This window comes from Chelonoidis abingdonii, chromosome 4 (genome assembly GCF_003597395.2).
Source record: "Chelonoidis abingdonii isolate Lonesome George chromosome 4, CheloAbing_2.0, whole genome shotgun sequence".
In the NCBI taxonomy this organism is placed as follows: domain Eukaryota; kingdom Metazoa; phylum Chordata; order Testudines; family Testudinidae; genus Chelonoidis; species Chelonoidis abingdonii.
Window position 1 is genome coordinate 148,323,015 of NC_133772.1, and position 15,944 is coordinate 148,338,958.

General features: G+C 43.0%; 2 protein-coding genes across 2 annotated transcripts in view; one reads left to right on the plus strand and one right to left on the minus strand.

The window, feature by feature from the left end:
- MNAT1 (MNAT1 component of CDK activating kinase) overlaps positions 1-15,944 on the minus strand; it is a 214,394-nt gene that overhangs the window by 28,641 nt on the left and 169,809 nt on the right. The gene's annotated exons all lie outside the window — the stretch shown is intronic.
- LOC142046689 (uncharacterized) lies at positions 5,375-7,221 on the plus strand. The gene is made up of 2 exons (XM_075064660.1): positions 5,375-5,924; positions 6,695-7,221. The coding sequence occupies exons 1-2, from the start codon at positions 5,375-5,377 to the stop codon at positions 7,219-7,221; spliced, it is 1,077 nt and encodes a 358-aa protein (XP_074920761.1).

Below are 15,944 nucleotides of genomic sequence, written 5' to 3' on the forward strand. Positions count from 1 at the left end.
CTCGTTCACCTGCACATCTACCAACGTGATATATGCCATCATGTGCCAGCAATGCCCCTCTGCCATGTACATTGGCCAAACCCACAGTCTCTACATCAAAGAAAAATGGACCACAATATCGACATCAGGATCATAACAATTAAAAAAAACAACCAGGGGCAGAACTCACCCTCTTTAACCACCGGACATGACTTGAGGTGCAATTCCAACAAAAAAACGCACTTCTAAAAACAGACTTAAAGCAGAAGACTGCTGAAGCACAATTATAGCAAATTAGATCATTAACTTCAGGTTGAACAGAGACTGGGGACTGTTGCGGCCATTACACTAATGAATCTATTTCCCCATGTTAAGTATCCTCAGCCTCTGTGGGTCATCTCTTTTATCATCAAAAAAAAATTTTTCTCCTGCTGATGCTCATCTCAATTGATTGGACTCTTACGTTGGTATGGCTTAATTCCCTTTCATGTTCTCTGTATGTATAACTATCTTCTTGCTGTATGTTCCATTCTATGCATCCGAAGAAGTGGGCTGTAGCCCATGAAAGCTTATGCTCAAATAAATTTGTTAGTCTCTAAGGTGCCACAAGTACTCCTGTTCTTTCTGCGGATACAGACTAACATGGCTGCTACTCTGAAACTTGAAGAACTAAGGAGCTTCCGGAGGGCTACTCAAGATGATTTTACACCCAAATAAGAATCTCATCTGCCTAATCCAAGATTGGACCTGTAAGTCCTTGTCTATACTAGAAAAGTACACCAGTTTAAACTATATTGGGCTAGTTAAACTAGGGCAAACCTCTACTGTACACACATTTAAGCTAGATCGATACAAGCAAGGGTTATGAAGCTCAATCTATTTAGCTTGCCCAAGAGAAGGTTAAGAGGGGACTTGATCATGGTTTGTAAATACTTAAACAGGAAGACGATATCTGATAGTAGAGGGAAGGAGACAGAGGCACAATGAAATCCGAAGGCCAGAAGTCAAAGCCAGAGAAATTGAGACTAGAAGCAAGGTGCAAAATTTTAATAGTAGACACTAGTCAATAATTGGAACAACTAATCTAAGGCTGTATCTGAGTCTCCATCACTTGAAGTCTTTAAATCAATTTAGGACGTGGGCTTGATGCAAGAATCACCGGTCTATGTTATGCAGGAGTTCAGATGAGGTGATACTTAAGGTCAGAAGTGACCATTATGATCAGAGGGGTAGCTGTGTTAGTCTGTATCCACAAAAACATGCAGTCTGGTAGCACCTTAAAGATTAACGGTTTTATTTGGGAATAAACTTTTGTGGGTAAAAAACCACTTCTTATGCATGGCTTATGGCTTTTATGTAAAGACAGCATTCAGCATTCTATTAAACCATATATAATACAATCATAGCCCTGTGCTCGCTTACTTATAATAAATATTCTTGAAAATACTGTAAGGATAATGTTCAGCAAGCATCTAAGAAGGAAATATGTCTGACCACGCAGAGCCGATGTAAAAATATAGAACACGTATACTGGAAACAAAGCTTATCACCAGTGGGAGAAAACAGTAGGGATTGGTTTTCAGAGGTGCTAATCACCTTCAACTCTAGCTGAAGGCTGGGAGCTGTGGGGAGCTCTGCTCTTTTGAAACTCAGGCCTAGAAAGCTAGGCTCCAATCACTCTCACAAAATGCAGAGAACCCCGTGCTAATGTTTACCAGCTAATAGCCCTCACCTGTATTAACAGCCTGTAAAATCTCACAGTTCCTGAAAGAGCTCCCGTCTTAATTCCACTGAATCATGTGGCCACTTGTTATAGCTGCCAGAAAAAACAAAAACCCCACCGGTTCCTATTACTAGATTTTCACTAGACATCAATGTTTATATATAGATATCACTCTCTCTCACACACACACAATTAAAGGTATCACAATGATGGACACAATACATTTTTGTGTACACATTCCTTAGATCTATCATTGTGATATCTATTGTATATTACAATTAAAAAAAAAAATTCCCCCCGGATTTGGTAGAAATCAAACCCTTGCTTGCTTCTATCACTTCCTGATAATGCTGTTTATCAGCTGAAATGATGGAAGAACATGCAGACTAAAAATTGAGGGGGGGGGGCGGAATATTCCTGAAGCAAAAAGAAGAAAATTGATTGTGGTTTATTTTGCAAACTACAGCCCATAATATGACATGTACTCCTCCATTTCCTACTTCTTGGTCAATGGGATTCATAATATAAGGGGGTGGGAAACCCAAGACATCTTTACTTGATGTGATTAAAGAGCTCCACAATAAGATGGATAAATTGGAGAATTCACATAGTATTGACTAGCCATAAAAAAAAAGTGGAGAACAATAGGCTTGATCCAAACTCTATTTAAATGGATGGGAATCCGCTGACTTTGATGGGCTTTGGATCAGGCCCATCATGTTGAACAACAGTCAAAGGAACAGAACAGAGCAACGGCTGCTAGAACAAGCAGAGAAGTAAAAATGTCTAAGAGTTAGCTAATTCACTATCTCCTGAAAACCAATATCCTTGCAAAACCAGGTAGAAAATCTTGGAGAACAAGAGAAAAGGAGTTTATGAGTACTAGGAATCCCAAAGAGATGCAATTGATCTTTTTGGTTTTATGACAGATTTAATCCATGAACGTTTACCTTAAAAACACAGAAAGTACCTATCATACTTTATGTTGTCCTTTATGCAGGTTTCTCCCCTGCCTGAAAGGCTCTCTGACACTGAACATACTCAGGAGATGACTTACTAAGGGCAGAAAATTCAATTGCCTTCCATGTGTTTGTGTAATCTGAGAGAGAGAACTAAATCTGCAATCTTTCTGGCATCTGGGATCATATTCCTCACTCCCCTACCCTTGCATACCAACAGTTTCTAAGGAAGCTACCAGTATTTTGATGGGATGTTCCATTGCCAAGGCATATCTCCAAAGGTCCACATAACATATGCTATATATAACAGATCTTCAATGAAGTCAAGTCATAAGGCTGCAAGGCACAATGCTTCCATGGGTGAATGCAACAATTAGTGAGAACAACAAATTTAATACTTATTCTTATAACATTAAAGTATAACATATCCTTTTACTTATTCATTTAACTTTTACCTGGAACTTGCTATATACAGACCTCAAAAGAAGCAGAGTATCAACAGAACAACCTATGTTAGTCTTAAGCAATATCATAAATGTTTGTAGCAAATTAATAAAAATCAAGGTCATGTGCCGGTACGGGACACTTGAACATTGTAATTTCACAAGTTATAGAGATACACATTTAAGACAATGAAAAATGACTCGAACTTGAAATCTCATAGCAATGCACAAGTTACAAAATGCGTGCTCAGTTTTGTTGTTACCTTAACAAATAGCCATAAACTGTGTGCCTGTCCCTCTAATGTTACAACTAAACTTTTTTTCTTTTAAGTCTACATAAAATGTTAGTGCCTTATGCAACACAGTACGATACAAAGTCATTAGATTACAGGATACACAACTCTTTGGCATTATTAAACCAAGTGCCAGATCTCATCACATTTTATGATCGCTATAACTCAAGTCCAGACTCATTTCCCATTAGCCCCAATTTAACATTTGTGTTCATTGCAGGTCAATGTACAGGCCTCCTAATTAGAAGTAGTGGAGCAGAAAAGATAACAGAAGTATGTTTAATGTATTGCTTGTGTAAAAATAGAAACTAATACTTACTGAGTCTAATACTTAGAAGCAAGGGGGAACTGCAACAAGTTCTTTGCTACTGAAGTGCACTTTACTACAGAGACTACTAAGGGTAATGGGACCAGTACTTTAGTTCAACTGTTCTGGATGGCTACCCAGCTGGATGGACATTTGGGAAACAACTTTAGCACATCACGGTGTCTGGGAACTAAAAACTGAAAAAGGCAGGTCCACAGAATGGGATGGAAAAATTGCAAGAAAGAAAGTTTTGTTTTTATTTGGAGTTGGGTCTTACTATAAAGCCTGAGTCGTCGTCTTCTCTCCCCTCCGCGCCAATCTGCAGAAATTGTTTTTGATCAAATAAACCTGCCCTTATTACTAGCAAAAGGAGGGAAATATTTTTGGTGAGCAAGGCAGGCTAATTTCTGATCATTTGCTGGAATGACTTTCACTGTAAGAACTGAAGCATGTACTGATTTCTTCCACCAGAAGGAGAAGAGCTTTAGTGGATCCCCTTTCCCTACTGTATCGTAGGATCTCCTACACCCAAGTAACTCATACAAAAACAGAGGAGGAAATTTTCAAAGGCACAAAGGGCAGTTAAACACCCAAATCCTATAGAAAGCCAATGGGAGCTAGAAACCTGACTCCACTTTGGGCCTCCGAAAAAATGTCCTCCTAAATACACACAAATAACCCGAGATACGGTGTTACAAAGGATAAATACCGAAAACTGACTGCCACCTTGGCTCACCTTTGTGGTATCCAGAAACATACATTTGACCATATTTAAGTGCAATTCTGAGTTGACATACAGGCTCAGTCTCTGAAACTAGTTCTCTGATGTTTCTAGTGAGTGCTGTTTTGGACAATTTCCATTCCATTACAATGTTCATTACAGATCTTCTCGGCTTTTGATATCTATGTAGAATTCCTCATATTTACAGAAAGAACTGAGTGCCAGTTAGCAAATCCTTACTTTCTTCTTAAAACAGGAACTAATGGTCTTGTGTTTTTTCTTTAAACTGGCTCAGCAGTCTTTTGATGAATGTTTGACTCCATTTTTTTTAAACATATTATATATAAAAGACTCCACTAAGCACTCTGTCCACTTAAAGCATTGCTGCAGAATAGTATTGCTGTCTATTGTACCCAGTGATGACATCTCAACATCTCATGTGTTTTCTTGTGGCTGATCTGCGAGGAGCAAGATCGCGAACAGATGACATAGGAATTTGTAGGCTCCCACTGAAGATTTGGCATGACTGTCGCCCCCCCCACCCCCATCAGTATTTCATGTCTGTCTTACTCTCAGGCCATGTCTACACGAGGCCTTAAATTCGAATTAAACGGCTTTAATTCGAATTTATGGAGCACCCATCCACATGACGCAGCCCTCTAATTCGAATTAAAGGGCTATTTAAATCGATTTTAGTACTCCTACTAAACCACAGGAGTAACCCTAAAATCGAATTTACTAATTCGAATTTAGTGCAGTGTGGACGGAAATCGAAGTTAATGGCCTCCAGGAGCTATCCCACAGATCACCACTGACCACTCTGGACAGCACTCAAAACTCCTATGCACTGGCCAGGTAAACAGGAAAAGACCCGTGGAGGTTTGAATCAGTTTCCTGTTTGTCCACCGTGGGGCTCTGAGCAGCACTTAATCACGCTGCACCTTTAAAAATGCAGTCTCCTGAGAATAGAAAAAGAGCTCCAGCATGGACCACAGAAGAGCTTTTGGATCTCATTGCTATCTGGGGTGAGGATTCAGTGCTAACAGAACTCCGTTCGTCAAAACGGAATGAGAAAGTATTTGAAAGAATTTCAAAGTCTATGATTGCAAAAGGATACAGCAGGGACTCTTTCCAATGCAGGATTAAAGTGAAAGAACTGAGACAAGCATACCAGAAAACCAGAGAGGGAAACGGGAGATCTGGAGTTGCTCCTAAAACATGCAGGTTCTATGCAGAGCTACATGCAATTTTTGGGGGCTTGGCTACCAGTCGCCCATCCTTAATCGTGGATTCAGATGACCTGATTTCAGTTTCAACTGTGGCTGAGGATTCTGCAGAGGGGGAAGATCAGGAAGAGGGACATGAGGGAGACATTGCTGATACCACACAGCTCTCAATTACCAACAGCAGCCAGGAGTTGTTTCTGACCCAAGATTTAACCTTGCAGCAGGCTAATCAAGCCACTATCACAGAAAGTGAAGCCATGGAAGGGACCAGCGGTGAGTAAATGTTTAAATCAGTCATATTTAAAAACTAGCGTTTTTTAATTATCAATTTTTAAGCATGCGTTGTCATTTCTTTTTAGCCATTACAGTTACATGAAAAGTTCCTTAACATGTCTGGGGATGCAATGAAAATCCTCCCAAGAAATCTCCATGAATTGATATTGCAGGAAATCAAAGTGCCTTTTCAGTAAATTTTGGGGCAATGCTGCCTTAGCCGGTCCTCCAATGAAAGATGCTTTGCCCCTCCAGGCATGCATGCCTGAATTTGGAATCATTGCTTCACAAAGCATAGATGCATAAGCGCCAGGACTCTGATCACAGGCATGAAACATTCACTCTGCCTCTTGTGCTGTAACTCTCACCAGAGTTCTGTCGTTCATTGTGACCTGGTTTAAATAAGTAATTGCTTTGTCATTAGGAGAGAAAACATGGCCATTATGCTCCTGTAATGCCACTCGATGTAGCTGGGGGGAGGGGACTTGTGCTGCGATGATGCTTTAGCAGGAAGGGGTGAGACAACATAAAGACTTACCATGGCTGCTTGGAAGCAAATTTATAATGGTAGTACCAGCAAGCTGCATCTGTACTGTGCTCTGAGCCCAGGGACAGAGTCTCCCAGTATTAAAAGATGAAAAATGTGACCTTGCAGTGAAATCACATGTCCTGCGTAAGGTGCATAGTTTTGTGCTGTGTGAGTGAGTGGAATCATTGTTCTAAGAAATGTATCTTTTTACATACTTCTCTCTCTTACCTCCACCATACAGCTGTGCAGTGTTCTTTACTCACTACCCCATCTGCCAGGCTACCCAAGAGACAGAGGAAAAAGAGAACGAGAGACGAAATGTTTTCCGAAGTCATGGAAGTCAGCCACAGTAACACAGCTCATCATAGTGATTTGAAGGAACTGATAGCAAAATACAAGAAAGATGCCAGTGACCGGGAGGACAGGAGAGACGCTCGAGATGAGAGGTGGCGAGAGGAAGACCGGCAGGTAGAAGAGAGGTGGCGCAAGGAAGACAGGCAGGAAGATCAGAGGTGCAGGGAGGAAGATAGGCGCTGGCGTGATGGAACGCTGGAGCTGCTGCGTGATCACACTGATATCCTCAGACGCATGTTGATTGTTCAGGAACAGCAGCGGGGTTACAGAGTGCCACTGCAGTCCATGTTTAATCACCCTCCAAGCTCCCCAGGTTCCATATCTCCCTCACGCAGACGTGTTAGAACGCGTGGGGGAAGGCTTCCTGCACCAGCACACTCCACCCCCATGGAGAGCCCAACCAAAAGGCTGTAATGAAGCTGAAATGTATTTCATGGGCTTTTCCTTACCTGTGATCCTCCTCCCAAAGCACAGCTTTCAGGGATACCTAGATAAATCTGTGCCTCTGAATATAGTTCCTTTCTAATCAGACATACATCCAAAGGGGGGAGGGTGCTTTTATTACAGGGAATGATCCTTTAAAAATGAACGCATGTTTTTAAAGCAATAACAAATGAGTTTTAATAAAGATTAAATGATTTTTAAAACATACTGGCTTTCTTTCCTTCAGCCACATGTAATGAAAGGGTGGGGGGTTGATTTTGAAAGTCCTGCAGCAAGCTGTAAGTAAAGGGGGACGGTGGGTTGCTTACAGGGAGTCAATAGAGGCGGGAGTGTTCATCAAGGGCAAAGAAGCACTGCAATCACACCATACCCTGGCCCGCGACAAAACACATTTTCAGGGCTTCTCTGATGCGCACCGCCTCCTGGTGTGCTCTTCTAATCGCCCTGGTGTCTGGCTGCTCGTAGTCAGCGGCCAGGCGATTAGCCTCAGCCTCCCACCCCGCCATAAAGGTATCCCCCTTACTCTCACAGAGATTGTGGAGCACACAGCAAGCAGCAATAGCTAAGGGGACAGTCTTTGGGCTGAGGTCTGAGCGAGTGAGTAATGATCGAAAGCGCCCCTTTAAACGCCCAAATGCACACTCTACCACCATCCTGCACTTGCTCAGCCTGTAGTTGAACAGCTCCTGACCACTGTCCAGGCTGCCTGTGTATGGCTTCATGAGCCATGGCATCAAGGGGTAGGCTGGGTCACCCAGGATAACGACAGGCATCTCAACATCGCCCACTGTTATTTTCTGGTCTGGGAAGTAATTTCCTTGATGCAGCCGTTTAAAGAGAGTACTGTTTCTGAAGACGCGCGCGTCATGAACCCTTCCTGGCCATCCCACGTGGATGCTGGTGAAACGTCCCTTGTGATCCACCAGTGCTTGCAGCACCATGGAAAAGTACCCCTTGCGGTTCACGTACTCGGCGCCCTGGTGCTCTGGGGCCAAGATAGGGATATGGGTTCCATCTATGGCCCCTCCACAGTTAGGGAATCCCATTGCAGCAAAGCCATCCACTATGACCTGCACGTTTCCCAGAGTCACAAACTTTCGTAGCAGCAGCCTAACGATTGCTTTGGCTACTTGCATCACAGCAGCCCCCACGGTAGATTTTCCCACTCCAAATTGATTCGCGACTGACCGGTAGCTGTCTAGTGTTGCAAGCTTCCAGAGGGCTATTGCCACTCGCTTCTCCACAGTGAGAGCTGCTCTCATGTCAGTATTATGGCGTTTCAGGGCAGGGGAAAGCAAGTCACAAAGTTCAAAGAAAGTGCTCTTACGCATGCGAAAGTTATGCAGCCACTGGGAATCGTCCCACACCTGCAAAACTATGCGGTCCCACCAGTCTGTGCTTGTTTCCCGTGCCCAAAATCGGCGTTCAATGGGCAGAAGCTGACCCATTACCAGCAGTAGCTCCAAAATGCTGGGTCCTGCGGTTAGGGAGAGATCACTCTCTATGTCGTCATCATCACCATCATTAACATCGCTCCTGTCGGTGCGCAGCTGCCTCCTCAAACTCCAAGTCCTCCTCCTGTCCCTCCTCCTCCACCTCCTCCTCCCCCTCTCCTCCTGAATTTTCAGGTCATGGCTCAGCATAGACAGCACGAGAGTGCGCGAGCTGTTTAAAACTTGCACGATTGCATTACTGGTCTCATCAGGGTCCATGGTCTCAGCAGGGTCCATGGTCTCAGCAGGGTCCATGCTTGCTGTGCTATGGCGTTTGCTCTCTTCACCCAGGAAAAACGGCGCGGAATGGTTGGCTGCTGCTTTCACAAAGGGGGGCGTGAGGCTGTACCCAGCAGCACCCGGGACAATGTTTTTGGTCCCAGCAGGCACTGGGCTGAAAACCAGGAAGTGGGAACTATGGGATAGCTGTGTCACAGCTACCCACAGTGCACTGCTCCTGAAATCGAAGTAAGACATGGGCCATGGACGCACAACTTCGATTTGAGATTCGTGGTGTGGACGCTCTAATTCGAATTTATAAATTCGGTTTTATAAATTCGATTTAGATAACTTCGATTTACTTCTGCCGTGTAGACAAGGCTTCAGTGTCTGCAGTGTTTATTGATAGTTGCTCTCCATTCACGTCTGTCCTTGGCTGTGTCTTTGAAGTCGTCAATATTTATGTTGGATGAGTTAGGACTCTGCTTAAGGGTGTCTTTTAAAGAGTTTATGCTGATTGCCCTTCCTGCACTTTCTGAGTTTCAGCTCACCATAGAGGATTTTTGGGGGGAGTCTATCACCATCCATTCTGATAAAATGACCTGTCCATCTATGCTGAAATTTGATAATCACTGCCTCAATACTGGTTGTTTCTGTTCCTTTCAAATACGTTAATATTTATCATTTTGTCTTCCCAGCAGAGCTTTAGAATATAGTGACAACAGCAACATGTGAAAGTTTTCAAGTTGCTTCATGTGTTTGCAGTGAACTGTCTATGTTTCACATCTGTATAAAGGGTAGGCTACTGTTGCTGCACTTACATTGTGAGTTTTGTTGACAGTTTGATGGTTTGCCAGTTGAGTATCCTATGGTGAACTCTTCCAAAAAACCTGGCTTGCCTTTTATATTCTGTTTGATATATTTTGATCCAGGAAACTGCCCCTTGAGATGGTACTGCCAGGGTATATAAAGTGATTAACATTGTTTAGCTTTGTATCATAGACAGTGATGTTTGGGTGGTGGTAGTGGTTGATAGGACTAGTTGAAAAAGGACTTCCACTTTTTCCAGGCTGATGGGGAGTCCAAACTGTTTTAACTTTATGTAGATGTTCTTCTGAATGTTATCGGTTGCGCACTTAAAAATGGCTGCAAAGAAAAGACCAATGAGGATCAGTGCCAGCACACAGCCTTGTTTCACCCCATTATATATGAGAAATGATTTAGAGAGCAGTGCCATCTGAGAGCACTTGACCAGTCATGTCTTCATAGAGTTAAGGTATGTTGTTAACGAATCTGGTGGGGCAGCCAAACTGTCCTAAAGTTTTCCAGAGGCCATTTTGCTCAGTGTCAATACTATTTTTTAGATCAAGGATTCAGCACATAGTTCCACGTTTTGTTCAATGCATTTTTCCTGAATCTTTCTCTCAACGAAAATCTCTGACCTGATTTAAAGCCACATTGGGTAACATGCAGAAGTTTCTCTGCTACGGTTTCTACAAGAAAAGTAAAATACAAGCAAGGATTTTACCACCTGCGGATAGCAGGGAGATACCCCTGTAGTTGCCACAGTCAGATTTCATACCTTTATTCTTGTATAGTGCACCTTTGAAATCCTGAGGACTTTTCTTAGTTTCCCAGATATCTTTAATTTTGTACAGATTGTTGACAATTTTGGGTCCTGCAAGTTTATTGTATGCTGTCTTTGCCTGGTGATTTACCTGACATCACTTTTTTGATAGCTTTTTGCACTTCTTGAACGGTAGATTACTGGGATATTTCTTCATATATGGGTTGCTGGGTTACTTTCCATCTAGTATCAACCCACATATGCAAAAGATTGTTGAATAACTCAGTAAAGTGCTGCAGCCATCTGTCAGAGAAGCCTCTCTTGTCCTTGAATAATGTAGATCCATCTGAACTGTTTAGTGGAGCTGCTCCTGATTTCAACTGGCCATAAATGGCCTTCAGGGAGACATAAAACAACTTTGTGTTGTTAGTATTACCATAATGCTGTATTTATTTGTTCTAGTTTCTTTTTCCTACCAGTTGTCCTTTGGAACATGAAACTGCAAAATATACTTCACACAGCCACACAGATTTTTTTTTTTTTTTTTTTAAAGGAAACATTGGTCTAATTCCTGCTCGCACTAAAGTTAGTGATAAAACTCTGTGACTTCAATGAGAACCGGATCAGGCTCCATATTTTTAACCAAACTGGGATTCATCAAAAAAAAAGTGCCATGCCTTTTTTTAAAGTAACACATTCAAAATATTGATCAACATGGCCATATGAAATGGATTAAAAATTGCTTAAAAATTGGTCTCAAAAGCTGCCAATGGAAAATCACCTGTTGTTATCCAATGGGGTGTTTCTAGTTGGCTCTTGAAGGATCTGTTTTTGTCCCAGTGCCATTCAATAACTTTTTTCAATTATCTAAAAGAAAATCATTGCTGATACAAATTTCCAGACGACACAAAAATCACTCGAGTGGTAATAATAATGGGGACAGGTCAGTTAGAGAGACAGATCTGGATCCTTGGTAAGGTGGGCTTTTTTGAATGACATGTATTTTAATACTGCAAGGTCATACATCTAGGAACAAAAATGTGGATCACGGACTGTATCCTGGAATGCAGCGACACTGAAAAGGACCTAGGAGTAATTGCTGATAACCAACTGAACATGAACTTCCAGTGTGATGCTGTAGCTAAAAGGACCAACCCAATTCTTGGATGCATAAGCAGTGGAATATCAAGTAAGGGTAGAAAGATGGTATTCCGTCTATACACAGCATTGAAATATGGAAGAGGGTTCAGAGAAGAGCAACAAGAATGATTTGATTACTGGAAAACCTGCCTTTTGGTGACAGACTTAAGAAGCTCAGTCCATTTAGTTTATCCAAGAGAGTGTTAAGAGATGACTTGATCACAATCTACAAATACCTAAATGGGGAAATAGATTTCTGATAACAGATGGCTTTTTAATCTAGCAGAAAAAGAAATAATGAGATCCAATGATTGGAAGCTGAAACTAGACAAATTCAGACTAAAACTAATGGACAATTTTTTTTAACAGTACACACTGGAACCACTTGCCTATGGCTGTGATGGATTCTCCATCCCCTGAAAGCTTTAAATCAACATCGGATATTTTCTAAATAATATATTCTAGCTCCAATAGAATCATACAGGTGTAGGGCTGAACGGGACCTTGAGAGGTCATCAAGTCCAGCCCCATGTGCTGAGGCAAGACCAAGAAAACTGAAGCCATCCATGACAGGTCAAAACTGTTCTCCAAAAACCTCCAATGATGAAGATTCCATAATGTCCCTTGGAAGCCTGTTCCCGAGTTTAATTACACTTACAATTAGAAAAATTTCCCAAATATCTAACCTAAATCTCCCTTGCTGCAGATTAAGCCCTTCTTGTCCTTCCCTCAGCAGACATGGAGAACAACTGATCGCAATCCTCTTTATAAGATCCCTTAACATATTTGAAGACTTATCAGGTGCTGCCTTCATCTTCTTTTCTCAAGACTAAACATGTCCAGGTTTTTTTTAAATTTTCCCTCAGAAGTCAGGTTTTCTAAACCTTTGTCAATTTTGTTGGTGTCCTCTGGACTCTCCAATTTGTCCACCTATTTCCTACAGCATGGCACCCAGAATTGGACACAGTACTCCAGCTGAGGCCTCACCAATGACAAGTAGAACAGAACAGTTACCTCCCATGTCTTACATATATTTCTATTAATTTGTCCCAGAATATTAGCCTTTTTCACAACTGCATGACATTGTTGACCCATATTCAATCTGTGATCCACTAGAATCCTTAGGTCCTTTTCAGCAGTACTATCACCTGGCCAGTTCTTCCCCACTGTGTGGTTGTACATTTGGTTCCTCCTCCTTAAGTGAAGTACTTCGAACTTGTCTTCGTCTTTCATTTCATCTTGTTGATTCCAGATCAACTCTCTAATTTGTCAATGTTGCTTAGAATTCTAATCCTGTCTTCCAAAGTGCTTGCTACCCTCCCAGTATGGTGCCATCTGCAAATTCTATAAGTACACTTTCCACTCATTATCCAAGTCATTAATGACAACATTGAATACTACCATACATAGGCCTGACCCTGCAGGACCCCACTAGATATGCCTTTCCAGATAGAGAGAATCACTGATAACTACTCTGAGTATGATCTTTCAACCATTTTTGCACCCACTTTCTCATAATTTCATCTAGAGCACATTTCCCTAGTTTGCTTATCAGAATATTTTATGGGACTTAGGGATGTAAAAGGTTAACCAGCCTTAACTGTTAACCACTCCCCCATCAGCTGGAGGGACCCCAGCCCTGGCCGAGAGTGACCCTAGCTGGCCCGCTGGCCCCAGCCCCAACCAGCTGGAGCAACTTTAGTTAACCGGTTAAATAATATAATTTTGATAGTTTAAATGGTTAACTTTTAACACGATATTTACATCCCCAAAGGGACTGTGTCAAAAAGCTTACTTAAAAAAAAAAAAATCAAATCAAGATATCCCAAGTCTCCTGCTTTGCTCCAAACATTAGGCCATTAACTCTGTGAATGAAGAAAATCAAGTTGGTTTGTCATGTTTGTTCTTGACAAATCCATGCTCACTATTCCTTATAACCCTATCATCCTATCGGTGCCTACAAACAGATTGCTTAATATTTGTTCCAGTATTCTTCCAGGTACTGAAGACAGACCAACAGGTCTAGAAGTCTTTGGGTCCTCTTAGACCTATCTTTAAAAAGGGATAGCTTTCTCCAGTCCTCTGGGGCCTATCCTGTCACCCAGGAATTCTCAAAGATAATTGTTAACAGAAGTTATGGGCCTGAGGCAGAAATTACTGGGTGAGGTTCTACAGCAGGGGTAGGCAAACTTTTTGGCCCGAGGGCCACATCTGGTTATGGAAATTGCATGGCGGGCCAGGAATGCTCACGAAATTGTGGGTTGGGGTGTGGGCTCCGCTGGGGGTGCGAGCTCTAGGGCGGGGCCAGACATGAGGAGTTCAGGGTGCAGGAGGGGCACCGGGCTGGGACAGGGGGTTGGGGTGCGGGGGTGAGGGAGTGATGGCTCCAGCTGGGAGTGTGAGCTCCAGGCTAGGACCAAGGTGTTTGGAGGATGGGATGGGGAATCAGGGCTGGGGCAGGGTGTTGGGGCATGGGAGGGGGCCACAGGTGCAGGCTCTGGGAGGCATTACCTCAAGCAGCTCCCAGAAGCAGCGGCATGTCCCCACTCCAGCTCCTACATGGAGGAACAGCCAGGTGGCTCTGCACGCTGCTCTGTCTGCAGGCACTTGGGGCGGGGGCAGGATGCGAAGCCCCCTGGCTGCCCGTACACATAGGAGCCAGAGAGGGGACATGCAGCAGCTTCTGGGAGCCATGCAGAGTGGGGCAAGCCCCTTACCCCGCTCTCTGGCTGGAGTGCCAGAGCAGGGCAAGCACCGGACTCCACTCCCCAGCGAGAGCTCGAGGGCTGAATTAAAACATCTGAAGGGCTGGATGCGGCCACTGGGCCGTAGTTTGCCCACTCCTGTTCTATAGCCTGTGTTATGCAGGAAGTCACACTAGATCATCATAATGATCCCTTTTGGCCTTAAAATATAGGACTGTATAAAGTATTTATATTTGCATATATCTATTCTTTTATCTACACTAACTTCCGCTCACTGACTACTGTCACGCATAAATTTGTTAATGCAAATGAACAGTTACAGAAAATCACAGGAGCTGATTAATAATGACTTCCTACAATACTTTTATAAGATCATTCTTCAGTGTTAACAAAGAGGGACCATGATAAAGGAAAGGGCAATCTAGAGAAGTGAGAGTCAATCTACTAACCTGGAAGGATTTGATGTTCAATTTATAGATCCCTAAAAGCTTGTATTGAATAAGATTTGCAATATTGACTCTAGATAAAATTTTCAAAAGCACGTAAGTAATTTAAGAACCTAAATTCCATTGAAAGTTAATGGACATGTTTGTAATATCCAATTTTCAGACAGTAAAAATTTCAAAGTACCTGTTACAAACATGTCCACCAACAGGACTGACAATGTTTCAATAGCCAAAAATATGTTTTCTAAGAGAATTAACTCTTCTGGTTGAAACTGTGGGCTTGACTCACCAAAATGCAGAGGGCTGGCACCTAAGATCATGCCTTTCAGTATCATCAGAATTATAAAATATTGTGCAAGACAGAAAAGACGGTTACTCACCTTTGTAACTGTTGTTCTTCGAGATGTGTTGCTCATATCCATTCCAGTTAGGTGTGTGTGCGCCGCGTGCACGTTCGTCAGAAGATTTTTACCCTAGCAACACTCGGTGGGTCGGCACGGCGCCCCCTGGAGTGGCACCGCTATGGTGCCGGATATATACCCCTGCCGACCCAGCCGCCCTTCAGTTCCTTCTTGCCGCACCCTGGCATGGCGACCGCTATGGTACTGGATATATGACCCTGCTGACCTAGCGCACTTCGCGTCCTTTCCAGTGACGCCTTTTGTGGTCGTATTGATCAGGGAGGCAGCTTACTGACCTCCGTTCTTAGCTGACTCGTAGTTCTTATGTATATATTTAAGTTAAATCTTTTATATCTAATGTATGCGTTTTTCTTTACTAGCATAGTTAGTTATATATATGTAGCGGGGTTCGGGGAGTAACCACTTCCTGAAAGCGGTGCGTGAGCCCAGGCTGGCTCACCGGTTTTAACCGTGCTGGCCGACTCCAGCGTTGCTGACAGGAGATCCAATGATCGTGTTTACGGTGCCTCGGGGATCGCATTTCCACAGCTAAGTGCCGCATTTGCAAGCGTTTAAGCCGACAAAATGGAGCGGCACTTTCATTCCCACTTCTTCACTGAGCGCTGGCTACTCGGCGACAGAAGCGCTCCTCGGCACGCAAAAGACAACCGCACACGGCGTTACTGGCAGAAGTCAACTCGGCATTAGCCGATCGTCTCTGG

What these genes read in the sequence shown, in the direction of transcription:
- LOC142046689 (XM_075064660.1), top strand. Translation starts at nt 5,375, where the DNA reads ATGCAGTCTCCTGAGAATAGAAAAAGAGCTCCAGCATGGACCACAGAA. An exon ending in AGCCATGGAAGGGACCAGCG is followed by an intron (nt 5,925 to 6,694) that starts GTGAGTAAATGT and finishes TCCACCATACAG; the next exon opens with CTGTGCAGTGTTCTTTACTC.